General features: G+C 34.7%; 1 protein-coding gene across 1 annotated transcript in view; it reads left to right on the plus strand.

Annotated features, from left to right (window-relative positions):
- NBEA (neurobeachin) overlaps positions 1–17,437 on the plus strand; it is a 414,406-nt gene that overhangs the window by 1,442 nt on the left and 395,527 nt on the right. The window contains exons 2-5 of the mRNA XM_026862195.1: positions 829–1,060; positions 7,372–7,472; positions 7,726–7,821; positions 11,387–11,508. Of these exons, the coding sequence (XP_026717996.1) occupies positions 829–1,060; positions 7,372–7,472; positions 7,726–7,821; positions 11,387–11,508 (551 nt within the window). The remainder of the gene's footprint in view (positions 1–828; positions 1,061–7,371; positions 7,473–7,725; positions 7,822–11,386; positions 11,509–17,437) is intronic.

Raw genomic sequence — 17,437 nt, forward strand, 5'->3', positions numbered from 1 at the left:
CCCCCCGGCCCCGGCCCCTTCTAAAATGTGCCTGGTATTTGTGCTATTTCATCGGAGCTCAGCACCTTGGGTAGCATTTTGCAAGTATCTGGGTGGATAGGAGTCAGGCTGTACTTCGATCAGTACTGCTGTTAAATCGTTTTCATCTGAGTGCTTGTTCCTCTCCCAGAGCTGTCTCTCCCTTGCACCAGCAGTAGGCTTCCTTGGCCACATGATGAACTCATTTGTGATATAATTAAGCAAGTTTTCCATGTTTGCATTGGTCCACAGCAGGTCACTGATTCTATTTCTGAGCATGACTGCATGACTATTTCGTGGTACAATGGAAAGGGCAGTAAGGCCTTGCAAACATGTAACTAAGGGCAAATGTTGGCTTATACAGGAGAAAACATAGCTAAGTTATTATCAGTGTCTTTTTATTTCTGAATAGGCAAATTTCTCTTCAGAGAACTGTGGGAAAGCCTCAGCTGCTTTTGAGCTTTCCAGGTTCCTCAGCTTCTGCACTACATCTCTCTGGGATAGGCTGCCATTTCAATTACTTTATAGGATAGAATATTTAAAATAACTTTTGATTCTATTTATGAAAGTGTTGTATTCAGCACTATCATAAAATTGAAGGTAGTATTTTATGATATTAATGTATATATTTTGTACAAGATATTTTTTGCATAGCATGATTCTTAATTTGCTGTCTTACAGATCATGGCTGTGAGTTTATCAAAATTTCCTCTGTCATCATGCAAAAAATAGTGTTGGTCGCAATAAAGGTATGAAAGACAGTAAACTATGTATTTCACATTGTAATGCTGCTCTTGTTTTCTTTTGTAGCTGGTTGGTGGCGAATTTGATCTAGAGATGAACTTTATAATCCAGGATGCAGAGAGCATCACGTGCATGTCAGAGCTTTTGGAGCACTGTGATGTAACGTGCCAAGCAGAAATCTGGAGTATGTTCACAGCAATTCTACGTAAAAGTGTCCGTAATTTACAGACTAGCACGGAAGTTGGTTTAATTGAGCAGGTACTGCTGAAGATGAGTACTGTGGACGACATGATTGCAGGTATAAATTGCCAACTGATAAAATAATTATTGCATTCTTGAACTGTCAGAATTTTGAGATTATGAAAGGGTTTGAGATGTCTTGTTTTTTACTTAAAGTGTTATTTTGGTTAGTACTGCTATTGAGTCAGGAGCACTTTTTTTATCAGTTTCAGAAAAATGACAAAAATGTATTCTTAGTTTAAAATATGTGTAGATACATTGTTTAAAATAACTGCCTGTTACTTCATCTCAGAAGATAATGTTATCTGAGTGATTAAAAAAGCAATTTTGAACATAATTAAGAACAGTACATGTTAGATTTCTTAACTGTCAAGGTAGTATTTTAGTTTTTAAATGCATTGATCATTCTGAATTATTCAGATGTTAGAATTGTTATTATGATCCACTTTAAACATAACCTACATCTGACAGCATATCAGAAATTATTCATAGCTTTAAATGCTGGACACTTGGATTATATTAAACAATCATTTCATAATGTATAGTTGTGCTCCCTATAATATCTCTTCAGATTTATACCTTTTTTAATGTCCTATAATTTTTTTACAGCATTAAAAAAATAACATACTTTGATTACTGAAAATAAGTGATTATGTTGTTGCACAGCTAAGGTTCTCAGAATACTTCTGAAGGAGTTTATGTTAATCCATCCTATGTCCTCTCAATAGTAGGGTAAGCATTGCAATCCTAAATTACTTGGTTAGAGTATCACATTTAAAGTACAGCAGCTGAGAGCTGTATATGATTAGCATTTATCTACTACTTACTTTTCATGGGGAGAAACTTAAGCCAGTCAGTATCGTTCAACTAAGTGTGAAAGCAGTTCTTAATTTTTGTATAGTTTGGGACTGATAGTAGGATGCTTAAATTATAAGGCATTTTTGAAAGATTGAAGAGGTTTGTCTTCTCTATAATTGTAAGATTTTAGTTGATAATCTGATTCTTGGCATATCTAGGCTTTTGTGGAACAGTAAACCAGCAAGGATTTCAGACCAGAAACAAGAGAAGGGTAACAGCAGCATGAAAACTGGCATATTCAGGAATCTTTTTGTCTTTGGCTTTTTTTCATTATAAAAGTGTCTGTTACATTATTTGAAAAAGCTGCATTCCATTTTTCAAAGCAAGTCTTAGCAAACACTTTATTAGAAATATTTTGTTTATTAGAAATATATGTGTAAATGCTAAAACCAGAAGTGTTATGCTAAATAGTGTACTGCGAGATTCAGACTGAAGTATAACAGATCAACAGCTTGATAAGCCAGTGGTTTTAGCCAAGTATGCTTTGTTTTGCAGGACGTGTAAATATGTCAGAATCGTCTAAGTGCAAAGATTCTGTTTTATTCCAATTTAAATATAAGATATTAGTTGATGAAAACATTTCTATCATGAAATTTTTCTGGGTTTCACTCATGGAAATAATGAGCCATCAGTAGTCATACCAATAAAATTTGTCTGGTTTAAGGTCCCCTAAATAATACTTCTGTATGTGGCGTATATAACTGTAATGATGTTCCCATTAGAGAGAAATTTTAAAAAATGCTCCACTAATTGTAGAAGTCAGAAATCAAGAGTATAGGATCTGGCTTCAAGGAGCATCTAAGAACTGAAAAATCACTCTGAATTTACAACTGTTAATATAGGCCAAGGGTAGTACGTTAATAAAAAAATTAATGGAGCTTCTACCCCATTAATTTTTTTCTGAGTGGTCACACAGTATTTCAGAAAAAGACCTTCTGCAGAAAAGACATCAGTAAGCTTGCATTTGAGAGCAAATATTAAATTTAAAAACAAAACTGAAATTTCGAATTCTGATGGCATTTTAGCTCTGTGTATCAGAATAGTCTTCTGTATGTCATGAGCAGGGATTTGACAGAATCACACTTTGTAGGGTCTTTCTTTCTCTGATAACTGTAAATAGATGAGAATGTGGGGGATTTGAGAATTTTTCTGACACAGACACGGAAGCAACTAAGTTCGTAATTTTGCTTTTATCTCTTGATTTTTGTGAGTACCTCACCACCCTTTCACAAATGTCAACAACATTGATAATAAGTCAGAAGTAGTAAATATGGTCATGTAATAACTAGTTCAGTGGTAGGCACCTGATGACAAAATCAGTGACAACTAATGCAGTATCTCTGTTCCCTAATCTGCTATGCAGATGCTGAGGTCATAATTGACATCAGATGACTGTAGAACTTTTTTTGCCCCAGGAATGTTTATGATCTTTCCATACCCAGAGAATAAAGTAAGAAATGTTGTGGCAAAATGATTTTTAACATTCAGGGAAGATGTTTAGAACAAGAGCTGTGTTAGTGCTTATTCCTAATAAGTTAGTACCACTTTCTTCCCAAAACAGTTGCTAGTACTCTGTCAGCCCAGTGTTTTGCAGTTGGCTTTTATCATCTGTAAAGGATACAGCTTTTTGGGGTTTTTTTAGGGTTTGGGGGGAGTTATTTGTTTGTTTTTAGGGCATCTCACTTGTTCCTTTGTGAAACACTGCAATTAGACCTAGATAAGGTTTAAATAGACAATGCAGGCGTAATCTCTGTCTTATGTTCTGACAGCACACTTTCAGGAGCAGTCTCAGTCTGAAGCCACTCCTCTCTGGTTTTATGAAAGTAAGACAACAGCAAATAAACATGTACCAAATCTTTTGGAGTGAGAACTTCTGTTTAGATGAAGACTATCAGATTCATGAGACTTCTCAACACTTTAAATATCTTCTTGAGATTTTTCAGATTCTGTGGCCAAAATAAAAGCTTAATCACCTTGAAAGTCTCAGTTGCAATCCAAATGGGGTCGTTGCCACTTGTATTCTAATTTGCTTTCCAGAAGCACCACCTGTCAGAAGTCATCTTTGTACTGTGATAGTCTGCTCTACTAAGATAGAGGATGGTCAGCCACTTTATCAATGGTTAAGGCGAAAAGATTACTGCGATAATTGCATAGGGGATTGGCACTTTTGTTTTTTTAACAGCTGCACAGGATCTTCCTTGAGGGATTCACTTTTTACAGTTCTCTATTTTCAGGTGATTAGTAGTGAAGCAGATCATCTGCTCTGAGGCATCTTTTGGGCTAGTGTGACTTCAAAGAAGTCTGAATGCTGGATGAGAGAGTAGCCTGAACTCATACAGAGTGGATATGCCTCCCTTGTGCCCCATTTTATTTCCCGCAGTTCTGTTGTGATGCTGTAGGTAATTGTTCTAAAATTGCTGGAGCTGTATTCTTCAGCACTGAAACAGTTCCTAGCTTTTAAGCAACAGTGTTAGGTTTTGACTGCTCTGTCATTAACAGACTGTTAACAAGCATTTATCTTTCAACTGGTTCCATAAAACTGCAAAATAATCACGTTCTGTATTGCCAACCTATAGAAATTAATTTACTTCACCAACAGAGTTAAAATTCACAATTTCATGGCTGTCTGTTATTTAAAAGGTTAAGGAGTCATGAGGGTAGTTTTCCATAAGTTGCATTTCCAATGCTGTTTAATAAGTCTTCTAAAGGTAATGCCATACCATTCATTTTGATACGTGCTTTGCTATTTGAAAGACAGGCTCTTTTTTCATTGTATTTTCATAGTCTATGACTGAATTAAACATTCCTTCAATTAATTTATAGATCATATATAAACTGCTTAGTATGAAAGTAGACAGAAGCTGCCATTAACAGAAATAAAATCTGTTGCATTCAGTGCATTTTAGAAATGCATTAAATATGAGAAATGGTGCCTGTTTTCTTCTTATGCACTTACTACTATTTTACACAATCATGTTTCTGAAATGAGGGCATAGATACCAGTTATATATATATATATATATATATGATCTTATTTAATATAAAAAATGAAGTAAAAATTAAAAAATCCTAATTGTAGTATGTTTTGTGACCTTTGTCCATTTATAGATGAGTGGATTATTAGGTTTTATAGACCAGATGTGGACTCTTTTATATGAGATTTTTAATAACTATGAATAAAGCTATGTAATAGAGTACAGTTCTTTTTAAGTCTTGTTAGATTGAAACAAGAAGCAAACTTTCTTTAGAGGTGTTTACAGCAATATTTTTAAGTAGCATTAAGTGCTTCAGCTTCCACAGATGTTCTTTGCTTTGTCTTTACTTGTTACCTACTGAGCTCCCTGTCTTTGTTTTACCCAGAGTTACATTGTTAGGGAGATTACATTTATTTATCTCCATCAATGTTTTATTCATTATTTATAAATATGTATTTCCAATATCTGTGGGTTCTCAACATCTTCAGTAGAAATAAGAAATTATCTGTGCCATATAGTACAGGGCTATAACAGTGAAAGAAAGGAGCACATGTTCTGTAATTTTAAAAACCTGCCAATCATTTCTGTGTTTGGCCATATTAATTTTTACTATTGTCATCTATGTTAGAAGGTTTTTTTTAATGATGTTCTGGTTTTCACCACACAGCTTTGCTTCTACACAACACTTTTTAAAGGAAGCAAAATCTGAGGTAGCTGGATCTAAAAAGCAAGTTAAGAATGCAAAATAAGAATTGGGAAATCGTTAGACAAAGATTGGTATTCACTTGTGTTGATTTCCCTTTCTGAGTTTTCAGTGTGTTACTATTCTCAATTTCTAATCACGTACAATATGAGCAATCTGCCAGCTTCACATTGCAGGCTGGAGACTGTACAGTGAAGGGGGCAGATGCTCGTAGGTACTAGAGGAGGAGCTGAGTCATAGAATTCACCATCACAAGAGAATAGGGGGGTTAGTTTTCTTAGCTTTCTTTTGATTTCCCTTAAGAAATTCTGTTACAAATATAATGTAGCACTAATTTTAAAGGGAAGATTAAATAAAGCCTTCCCTTAAAGAAAGGGAGAAAAAAAAAAAAAAAGTCTATACTTGAACATTAGGAATATATTCAGATTTTATGGTGAAAATATCTGCAGGTTACAGTGTTTTTCTTTTGCCTTTCCTGACATGCAGTTTCACTCACTGAACAGCTTACTATGTCTCCTGTAAATTAAATGATATTTCGTTCATCACATGTGCCTTTTGCTTACTGCGGACCAGAGGTTGGTTTCAGAGTGGAACAAGTTGAATTGATCTAGATGGTTTTACTCAAAACCACACACATAAGGGATTTGCAGAGAGATTTGGTTGAAAACAAAATATCAATGTGAAATGTCCTTGAAAAGGGTGGACGCTTTTTAAGACTACTCTTTGTCAGCACCTGTAAGAGTCATCCTTTCACTAATGAACAAGAAAAATGTGTAGTCTTCTGTAGCAAATAAGATGTAAGTTTATTCATGTTTTCTACAACTTTTATGGGGAGAATTTTCTGATTGATGAGCAGATTGAAAAAGTTTGTTAATGCTGGTTCTCTTGTGTCATAGCTTTTTTGGTCTGGAAACTCTGTATTTCACTGCTTTATCTCTGAATTAAATTTCTTATTCCACATCTGTGAATATAAGTAAATTGTTTTCCTCCTGCTAGAGGAAGTGGCAATTCTTAGTAGTGTGCTTTATTCCAGAAGAAAGTGTGGAGTGTAAGATGAGGTCCAGTATCCCACAAGCTGACAAATTCTTAAAACGAAATTGTGTGTTATAAAATCAAGATCCAAGTACTAGCGGTAAATTTAAACCTGATATTCCCTGAAAGGCAGGCTACTTCATGTCATTACTTTAAAAGTTTATGGATTTTGAGATGTTTTAATGAAAGCTGTATTACATAAATTCGTTAGCAATTTTGATTGCTTCTCTTTATTGTTTTCTAGCTGTGGGTTTTTTTTGTGGAGTTTTGCTTGTGGTTTTTTGGGGTGGGTTTTTCTTGTTGGTTGGTTGGTTGTTTTTCCCCTGGCCTTTCATTCTGGTAAAAATTGGAAGCATTATTACTGTAGCAAAACTGTGGGAACCATACAAATAGTATAGTGTGATGTGCTTAAGTTAAAGAATAATGTCATCTTTTAGGTCAGAAATTTTTGAAAGATGCTAACTTTAGAGGAATGAAGAAACCCTTATCCCAAAAGTATGTAACAAAAAAGAGCAAGCTGTTCATAATGTATGATGAATTGTGAAACAGGAAGAACTAATTCTTCATAAATAGATACTTTGTTCAAAGTGTGATGCAAAATATAAAACTGCATATGAAAATTTATTTCTAAAAATAACTAAACCAACTTGAATATGAAAACCTTTGTAAAATATTTAAGACACTGAGTTTGACTTTTAGAATTTGTGAATATACTTACTTTTAAAGGTACTAACTTTTTCAGCTTTTTTTTGTCAAAACAATGAAATTCAGAGTTCAGAATAACTTTATTTTCCTTTGAAGATCTTCTAGTTGATATGTTGGGGGTTCTTGCCAGCTACAGCATCACTGTCAAAGAGTTGAAGCTTTTGTTCAGCATGCTTCGAGGCGAAAATGGAATCTGGGTAAGCTGTGATCAGATAAAGCATTAAGTGTCATTCCATTAGAGCCTGAAGTTAACATAAATTGTCTCCTGGGACTTATAAACTTGAATTTCTTTTTTTTTTGTGTTGATTGAACATATGTTTATGAAGTAATTTTACAAACTACTTTAGAGTTTATTTGCTATGTTTTTTGAAAACCGTCCAGTTTCCGTTGTAGCCTAGAGAGTACAAAAATGGTTGTATTGACTTTTGTGCAATTTTCTTATTTTCACAGCCAAGACATGCGGTTAAACTATTATCAGTCCTTAATCAGATGCCACAGAGACATGGGCCTGATACCTTTTTCAACTTCCCAGGCTGTAGTGCTGCAGTAAGTTTTCAACCAAAAAAAAAATACAACTTGCGGAACAAATAAATTGCTCCTCATTTGCGTTTCCTTTCATTTGGTTTTGGAAATTCTTGAAACGAGAGGGGGAAATACATGCTAGAGTAGTCTAGACCTTGCCTTCCATAGGGTTGCAAGGTAGTTGTAGTGTTGAGAAGTTGCACTTGTGAGGATGCAATGAGAAATAGCAGATTTTTGTGTGGGGAAGTTATCATGAAAGTGAAACCTGAGAATTCCAATAAACAGTGTTATTTTAGTTCAATAATGTAATTGCTATGTAAAGCAGAGGCTTGAGGAAAATATAGGGATGAGCTCATCCATGTAATCACAGTTTACGGTGGAAGCTTAGTCATAAGTTTTATTCTATATATGTTTTTTTGGTTTTGTCTGAACTCCATCAGCTGTTTTCCTCAAGGCAGTGATTTAAATGAAGTCTTCAGTTGGCTTTACTTTTTGAGATAACTTATGACAATGAAACTGTATTCCATTTCTAAACCTTCTCAAACAGATATTCTCTCTTCTATTCACTGCATGTATGTTCAGAAAAACCTACAAATAAATTCAAATATTGTATACAGATATACACATATGAATATTAAGGTAGTAAATACAAATGCTTAAAAATGAGATATCCAGATATCAGGTTCAGTTCCATTCTGGTATGGAATGGTACATGCTTATGGTATAACTTAGAATCTTTTAAGGGGAAATAATCCTGAGAACCCTGTCTTTTTATGCTAGGACATGAAGGTTCTTAGGAGCTTCTCTTGGGCTGTTCTAATTGTATTTCCTCAATAGCACTAATAGTTTTCTTTAAGTGTAAACCACTACGTGTTCTGTGTGAATACAGCTGGTGTGGCAGATTGCATCAGGGAAATAAATTGGCTTAAAAATAACTGGTTTTCACCTGAGTTATTTTTTGCTAGATCACTTCCTTGATCTTGTTTCATATTCAGCTGCACAGACAGATGTGTCAGCAAAATTCATAGGGCGTATTGTGTAAGGAATTAGTTACTGAGTTTTGAAAGAGAGAGTTTCATTTGCTACTGCTAAATTAAAACCGGTTAACCTCTCTTGAAAGTACATGCAGCAGCAAGACAGCTGTTGCAGAATATGAATGTCTGTAAGAGCACATACTGCTTTGACATTTCTGGGCTTCAGAGGCAAACCCTGATGAAATACCTCTCTTAAATATAATTTTGTATCACAGCTTCAAAAAATGTTTTGCAGGGGAAAAATTTCAAATATCCCTTCCTGTCCAAAGAGGTGCATCGGTTACAGGAGCATAAGGTTTCTTGATTGAAATGTACCAGAGGCATTTTTCTTTCCTTGGTTAGGGTCTTGTTCCGCATACCACTCATCATTGACTGTACACCTGTAAATCAAGAAATATGAGTTTCAAATTTGCATTTCTTGAGTAGTGCATGTTGTATTACAGCATGAAGTTCTGGAGAGAGGTCATCCTCTGAAGTGGACTAGGGGTGATTACTTACAAAATGACCTATACAATGAAGTACTTCATTAGGAAAAAACAGACTGGATAAAATTTAGCACTGATTTCAGATTTCCAGGTGTGATGCATAATGATGACATCAGATAGAGAAACATCATAATGTTTATCTGGCATGATAAGTTGGGTGCGTGCTCCTTGTATAAGCAAGATTTCAGTGGTAGCATGAAGTAGCCAAGAGTCTACTGAACCAGTCTGCTGATCTGCTGGTGAGCACTGCTTCGCTATCCTAACTGAAGGGCTCGGCCCATGTCTGGGTTATGTCCCTGCCAGTGTGTAGAAGTAGCACAGCAGTCACTTCCTTAGAGAACGCCTTGTGGTGGTGGTACTATTCCCGGGTGTTGTTCCTGTTTGTCATCAAACGGCTCTTTTCCTTTTCAGGCGGGGGAACTCCCTCTCAGGAGGCAGGAGTGATATCCCAAAGAGTTCCTTAAAATGTTTAGTACTGAGCAGTTAGTACCAAGCTAGCAGCAGAATTGGTGTTATTTCTTTTGCCTAGTCAAATACTAGCATAATCTGAGTGCACTGCTGTATCTAATTGTAAAATTTACTATGAGTTCCCTATCATTCTTAATAAACTATTTCTCTGCTCTTAAAATTCTTTCAGCAATTGCCTTTCATATAAAACCAATGAAAAGTCATTCCCACTCTGTACCTTTTTTTTACCTACTTTATTATGGTGTCATGGAATCCTCTGTTGCCCAGAGACTTATGTCCATTCTTACTTTAAGCAGTGAATGAGTTTGATACAATGTTTGTAGTCTTCAGTATGAATCATCAGAGTACAAAATTTGACTGTGACTCATATCACACAGAATCACAGAGGGATTGAAGGTGGTGAGCATCTCCAAGGATGGAGACTTCACAACCTCTCTGGGCAACCTGTGCCAGTGCTCATTCAGTATTGCTGATAGCTTTGATAAGAACACAATACCATGGATTCATTAACTACTCTTTATTATTTTAAAGTGTAGTAAGAGTTTAAATTATTTTACTGAAACTGAAAAATATACATTAGATACACTTAGAAATAACATCCTATTGTTATTTATAAAGTTATTTTCTTCAGCTTTGTATTAATATGCAACTTATTTCAATTAGTAGTATTAAAGGCTATTATTCCTTTACTTTTGTGTAAAATACTCTATATTTCATCTGATGGAGGGAGAAGGAATTTTTTTTGTGATCAGTACTCTCTACAGTAATTTCTAAATTATTACAAACATTTAATTGTTAAATTTTTAAAATTACTTAATTTTATGTATACTTCTCCTACTGAGGGGAAAAAAATGTTTTATCTTTTAGTGCTATCAAAGAAAACACTTACTTTGTAAATGACCTCTGAAGTTCATCTTGTCTAATTTCCTCCCAAAAAGTACCTAACTTCAAAGTTAGATCAGGTATTCAGGGTCAGAGATAGAGTTCTCTGAAGCCTCTTAATCAGTCAGCCCATAAAAATAAAATATTGATTTTTTTTTTTTTTTCCCCCAGGGCATGGCTTAATATTAATGTATTTAACTGAGAATGGGTTTAAAATTTTCAGTCTCTTACCTTACTAAGTGTTCACAGGAAAAAAAACCCAAAACTGATAGGTCTTAAATCTCAGAGAACAACCGTTTTTATATTGTAGTTTTAACAGTGAATCTCTATTGTACTATCTGTTGAGATTAATTTGTTCTTAATGTTTAAGTCTATTGATGAGATGAATACTTACTGAAAACTGAATTTATAGTTTAATTTCTGCAGAAGTAATTTTTCTACTTTTTTTCTCTTGGTATTGTCCGTTCACAAATTTAATTTCATGTCCTCCATTGGTAGAATTTATGTAGTTAAAAATTAAAGTATTTTAAAATAGATGGAATATTAATGCATTTGGTTAAAAACACTATTTGAAGGTGGTTTTTAAAATATTTAATACTTGAAAGTTAAAGGAGATCTGCAGATCTAGAATGACAGGATTTTAGAAAGCTATTACCTTTAACAAAATTCATTTTTTGACTTTGTTTCTTTTTTCTTTTTCTTTTTTTTTTTTCATTCCAGGCAATTGCATTGCCTCCTATTGCTAAGTGGCCTTATCAAAATGGGTTTACTCTTAACACCTGGTTTCGTATGGATCCGCTAAACAATATCAATGTAGATAAGGATAAACCCTATCTCTATTGGTAAGTAACTTAAAACACTACAGTTACACTTCATTTTGGCTTCCTAATAACAGTTAATCTTTCTCACTGTTTTTAGTTTCTGACTTTTTTTTTTTTTTTTCCCCCAATTATCTGCAGATTTTAATGGCTGCTTACTGTCTACAAACACTTAAAAGTCAAATGTCCTTTTTGCTTTGCAATTTACAAATCCATGGATGGAAGACATATGCTTTGTTGATAAACCATGGAATCTATTGTGGTGGTTTCTTTAGGAATTTTAAAATACATGATTTCATAGAGCTGTAAACAGAGAATATTGTCATATTTTCTGTTTGGTGTTTGAGTTTCTTATCTGATGTCAGTACTACAAAACAGATCTGTTCTACTCCAGAGCCTACTGTCTGCACATTAGCTAGAGGTAATAGAAAGTAGATCTGTGAACATAAAAATGGCTCACTGATCACCTGTTCCCAAAAATGGAAGCTGTATTTCATAATACATCAATGGCAGGAGAGACAATTTTAGTTTACTTAGGTTTGCTTTCGTGATAAACATAGAAATAATAGTTACATACTTATTGCTGACCTCTGATATTTAGAGATTATGCTATAGTAGTAAAAATGTTTATTCTATTGGCCAATGATGAAAAAAGAATTATGTAAAAAAAAAAAAAAAAAAAAAAAAAAAAAAAAAAAAAAAAAAGGGAAAATAAGGAACCTTCTGTTGTGTCAGAACATGCTGATATTTTTTCAGCACTTGTTCATTGTTTATGTATTTGCTGTTTAGTAGACTTTTCTCATTCTCTTAGACTGTATATCAGCTGTGCAGACAAATGAGGACTGGACATTAGCAAGATCTATCAAGTTTTATCAGCTCAGGAAAACAGCAGTAGCACAAGGAGGAAAGTAACCAAAAGTAATGCTTCTCACTTCATAGTCATTCCTGGTAGATTAAAGAGTAGAAGATTTTAGTAGTCAGCTGAGGAGAGGACCAGTAGATATAGTCTCAGAAAGGTACTTGTACTATCAGTACATAAAAATCTTACTGTGTATTTTCTTGGAAAACCAAAATAATTCATACCTTTTATGGAACAAATATCTGATTAAAAATAATTTAGGTTTATTCTGAAGAAAATTTTCTCTAAATTAACATCTGGGATAATGCTTTGCTACCATGGAGATTTTTTTCAAGCTGTTGCCTATAGCTGTGTTTATTAGTATGATATATATTTTATTTCTTTTTTCAGTCTATCAAGGACAGTAAAAAATGCAATTATAGGACTGAACATGCATACAGAAATTTAACATGTTACTTTGTTTCTCAGCCAGAATGTATGTTACAGAATTGGTAACTTCAGGTGGTGTATTTGATTTGAGAATTTATTACTGCCTCAGAACAGGAAAAGTATACTCCAAAGTTGTACAGCCCACGCTGTATGCTGCTTTTCTTACAGATAGTAGTGTAGAAAGACCTTCAGCCTGAGTGATAAATATGATTCCTTCTGATTCCAATATAATGCAGAAGCATCAATGGCATTAGGTTAGAATAACTTCAGATGTTTGATTTTTTTTTTTTTTTGGTACATATTTTTTTGCCGTGATGTAGTTCTGATGTTTATTATGATGTGATTACAATTCTTATTAAAGTCTAAGATTTTTGAGTATACATTTTAACATATGTTCTGCACTGAAAGAGTTTAAAATCCTTCATGTGTTAATCTTTCCTGAATTATGGATACTTCATATTTGTGTCAGAGGGAGTTTACTTCTGGTTCCATTTTTAAGTATATTGATTTAGACCTTTTCTCTAGATTGTATTCACTTTGCTACAAAGAAGTGGTATAGCTTAGAATAACTGCCACGTATTATCAGACATCTGTCTTAAATAAACAGATTTTTCCTTAATTAGTTTGTTTTTGAAATGTCAATAAATAAACCCCACAAAGCTGCCCTTTGAGTTACCAAAGAAACCTGAATTTCTTCCTTCAAAATAATTCTAGGTTTCACCTTAATATTATACTCTATAAAGAATATTTTTTTAATAAGCATACTTCTTCTTAGCTACAACTGTAACAATTCCATGTTTTCTTAGAAGACATCCACTGACAGTATGATTTACCTATAGTAAGTAACTTAATATAGTAATAGTGTCTGTTTATTAGCTTAATTTAAGAGTCTAGCAAAGTAAGAAAACTTTTTTTTCTTTGAGTTTAAATTTCCCCATGGTTGATGTGTGCTTCTCTTTGTTTTCATCTGTTTTCATAGCCCAGAACATACCAAAATAATGTCTTTTATATTTTGTTCTTGCCACTTGCAAACATGGAGAGAAAGTATAGCCCCCGAACATACGGATTTTCAACTCTACCTTATTGTAGTGCATAAAGGATAACCCCTCTAGTAAGCATAGGTATTTTCCTGGATGCACAGACTCTTCAAGTAATCCTTGGGCATATCTATGCTGAATGAATTATTTATCTCACACACAGACACCTGCATGCACAAATCTTTAATTATAGTTGAGTGTCTCATTTTCTTATGTTACCCCTTGTTATGGAATATATGTAAAAGGAGAGTATTTATCAAGAGTGGGAAATAAAAACTTCTGTGACTAACAAGTGGAACATTGCAAATGCTTTCTATGAGCCACAGAAAGAAGTCGGTCTTACAGAAGTCAAATGCCAAAATTGAGTTTGTGTAAATGTAATGTGCATGTAATACACATAATAGAAACTGAATATGCCAGCCTCTGAAGGAAATTAGGAGTCAGCTTGCCATTTTTATATAGCAGCTTAAACAAAGCCATAATAAATTAAAACCAGGAAAAAAATATTCAAACTAGATCATCCATCTAAACTTCTTCATGCAGATTTTAGACTTTGCCACATGAAAGGTTGGGTCACACACAGCCACCACCAAGAGGATGATACCAAACAAAGATTTATTTTCTTTCAGTGTGCCTTTTGGGCCTGTAATATCTTTTCCTGTTCAACTAGGTGGAAAATGTGTCATATAAATTAACTCTTTCTTCACAATTTCTTGTTGTCGTCTTCTTTTAAACAATTTTCTTTTAAAAGCAATAACTGAGTAGCATGCACAATTTCAAAGAGGACTCATTTGAAGCAGAGATGCTGAAAAGCAATGTCAGCTAGAAAAAGGTTCCTCAGGACCTTCTCCAGTCAGGTTTTTGCATATCTTCACAAATGGAGATATCGCAACCTCACTGGGAAGTCTGTACCAGTCTTTGACAACCTTCACAATGAAAAAGTTTATCAGTTTCAGTTTGTGTTCATTGCATCTTGTCCTTTCAGTGGATATCACAGAGAAGTCTCTGGCTCAGTCTTCTTTACTCCCTAGCCATCAGCTATTTATACATGTATTTTCTTCTCCAGGTTAAACAGTCCCATATCTCAGCCTCTTCTCATGTGTCAGAAGCTTTGATCATTCAGTCCTGTACTGGACTCAGTCTGGTATGTCCATGTCTTCCTTGTACTGTGCAGCCCAGAACCGGACACAACAACCCAGATGTGGTCTCTGCAGTGTTAGGACAGGGGAAGGATCACCTCTCTCAATCTGCTGGCAATATTTTTTCTAATGCAGCCCAGGATACCACTGGCTGCCTTTGCCATGAGGGCACATTATTGAACTTGCTGATTTCCAACTGGTCAGTATCCAGCAGATACTGGTGACTGGAGCAGTTCCTCCTCAGGGACAGGACTTTGCACTTCCCTTTGCTGTTCTTCATGAGATTCTTGTTGGCCAGATTCTCCAACCTGCTATGGTCCCTCTGAATGACTGCACACTTATCTGGTGTATCAGCCACTCCTTCCAGTTTTGGATCAGCTGTAAACTTGCTGAAGGTGCACTCTGACCATCAGGTTATTAATGAACAAGATTGGACCCAGTACTGGACCTTCTGACTCCAGTAGTAACTGGCCTCCAACTGGACTCATACCACTGATGACAGTGCTTTTAGCCCAGTAGTTCATTTCGTTTTCAGATCACCTCACCATCCACTTACTTAGCTCATTCATCTTTAGTTTGTCATTGAGGTTGTTACAGTGTTGAGAAGTCTTGCTAGAAAGTCAGGATAAAAATCTCCAGCTTTCCTCTCCATCCACCAAGCCAGTCAGCTCATCATAGAAGGCTATCAGCCTGATCAAGGATGACTTCCAGTTTGTAAATCCATGCTGGCTATTCCCAATCACCTTCTTAGGTCTGATCCAGCCTTTAAGTGAGTGCAGAAAGAAGTGGCCAGGGATCTTTTGTGGGGGGGAGAGCAACATTATATCAACTTGACCATGATGTGAAAACTAATGCTTAAAAATGGACAAGGGAAGCAAAGACATGCTTTTACGTTTACCAGATGTGAGGGAAAATTGCTACTGTTCTGTTATTAGCTAAATGACAAGTGCTACTTCAAGAACTGTAAGCCAATTTGTTGTTTGTTTCTTTTAAAATAATTATCTCTAAGAATGATGTTGGGCAGCTGCTAAGTGACAGTCTATTAATACTTGTATATTGGAACAGTATTGTAGCTTTCTTACCAATTACAAAATGAGTATGACAATCCGGGAAGAAAAATTAGAAGTCTTTCACATTCACACGGATGATAAATAACAGCAAGGAGAAGGCTTTGTTGCAGAGCAGTCAGGTTCAAATGATAAGATTCAGAATTCTATAGCACAAACTTAACTGTAAGCAAACCAATGTCATACACCTAACAGTGAATAATGGGTGCCATGCCTACAGAATTAGTAGTTAAGTATTAAAAAGCGGTAATTACAGAATGATGTTAAGGGTTATTGTAGGTAACAAACTGACCAGAAACTGCATTTTCATTGCTCTAGCTGAAAAAGTTAATGTGATCTTTTCAAGGATGGTCTGAACAAGCAGGGAAGAGAGTAAAGGTGATGTGATCACTTCCTGAAATCTTGGCAAAAGCATTGCTGGAATACTATTTACAGTTAAGAACTGCTACTTCTTTTACGAAACCGTGGAAGAAATTGGTACTATGCAGAGAACACTATGGAGTGAACTGCTCTGGAAAATGCATTTGATAATGAAATCTTCCAGGAAATAAACAAAAGTGATGAAATTAAGAATGCTCTTGAGTTCTGTTTTCAGAATTTGTGCAAAATCTGATGCTGATAGATTGTTTAATCTGAGATCCAGTCAGTTGACAGTGAAACAGGAAAATTCAAAAATTTAGACACACGATACTATGGTCATTTTATCACAATTCTAATGAAGCACAGTATTGTAATAATAATATTGCAGTTTAATAGATCATTGGAAATGTTTCCTCAAAAATGAAGTGTAGATCCTTTGTCATAAAGACAGGGCAAATTTAGGAATTCAGGACTAACCTTAATCTCAACTGGGAAGTCTCCATCCTCTAAATCTCTATATTTATTTCTGCTAAGAAAGGAGATGGGGTGATATTAATTCTAAGTAATGCCTAGAATTAGATAAAATCAGTCTAGATATTAAGGTTGGGTTTTGTGTTTGTCATTTCTTTTTTCTAGAAATGCTTTCTTTTAAATTGTGTGTTGGGCTCTGTAAAAGAATTGGAGGATGAACTGAGTCTGGGTTGTTATATTTATTGCTTTTTTGTTCTTGAAACGTCTAAATGCTTCCACAACCATTTAATGGAAGAATGACTAAAATTTCTAAAAGAGTCTTCTAAATTTTATTTTTATTTAGTTAGGGACAAGGAGAAAAAAAACAAACCAAACCCAAAAAAGCCACAAAACAAGCTGTCTAGACTTTTCAGTCCTCCTCTAGAGCCAGTAACAATGAGATAATGCGGAACAGTTGCAAAATCACATAATGGAATTCCAAAATTAGTAGGAAAAAAAAACTTTTTTTTTTTTTTTCTTTAGGCAATAATGAATTAATATCTTCTCAATCTCTGTACTATGATCATATGTTAAATTGCTCATAAAATCGTA

Source organism: Athene cunicularia (assembly GCF_003259725.1).
Source record: "Athene cunicularia isolate RWA chromosome 1 unlocalized genomic scaffold, athCun1 chr1_part1, whole genome shotgun sequence".
Taxonomy (NCBI): Eukaryota; Metazoa; Chordata; class Aves; order Strigiformes; family Strigidae; genus Athene; species Athene cunicularia.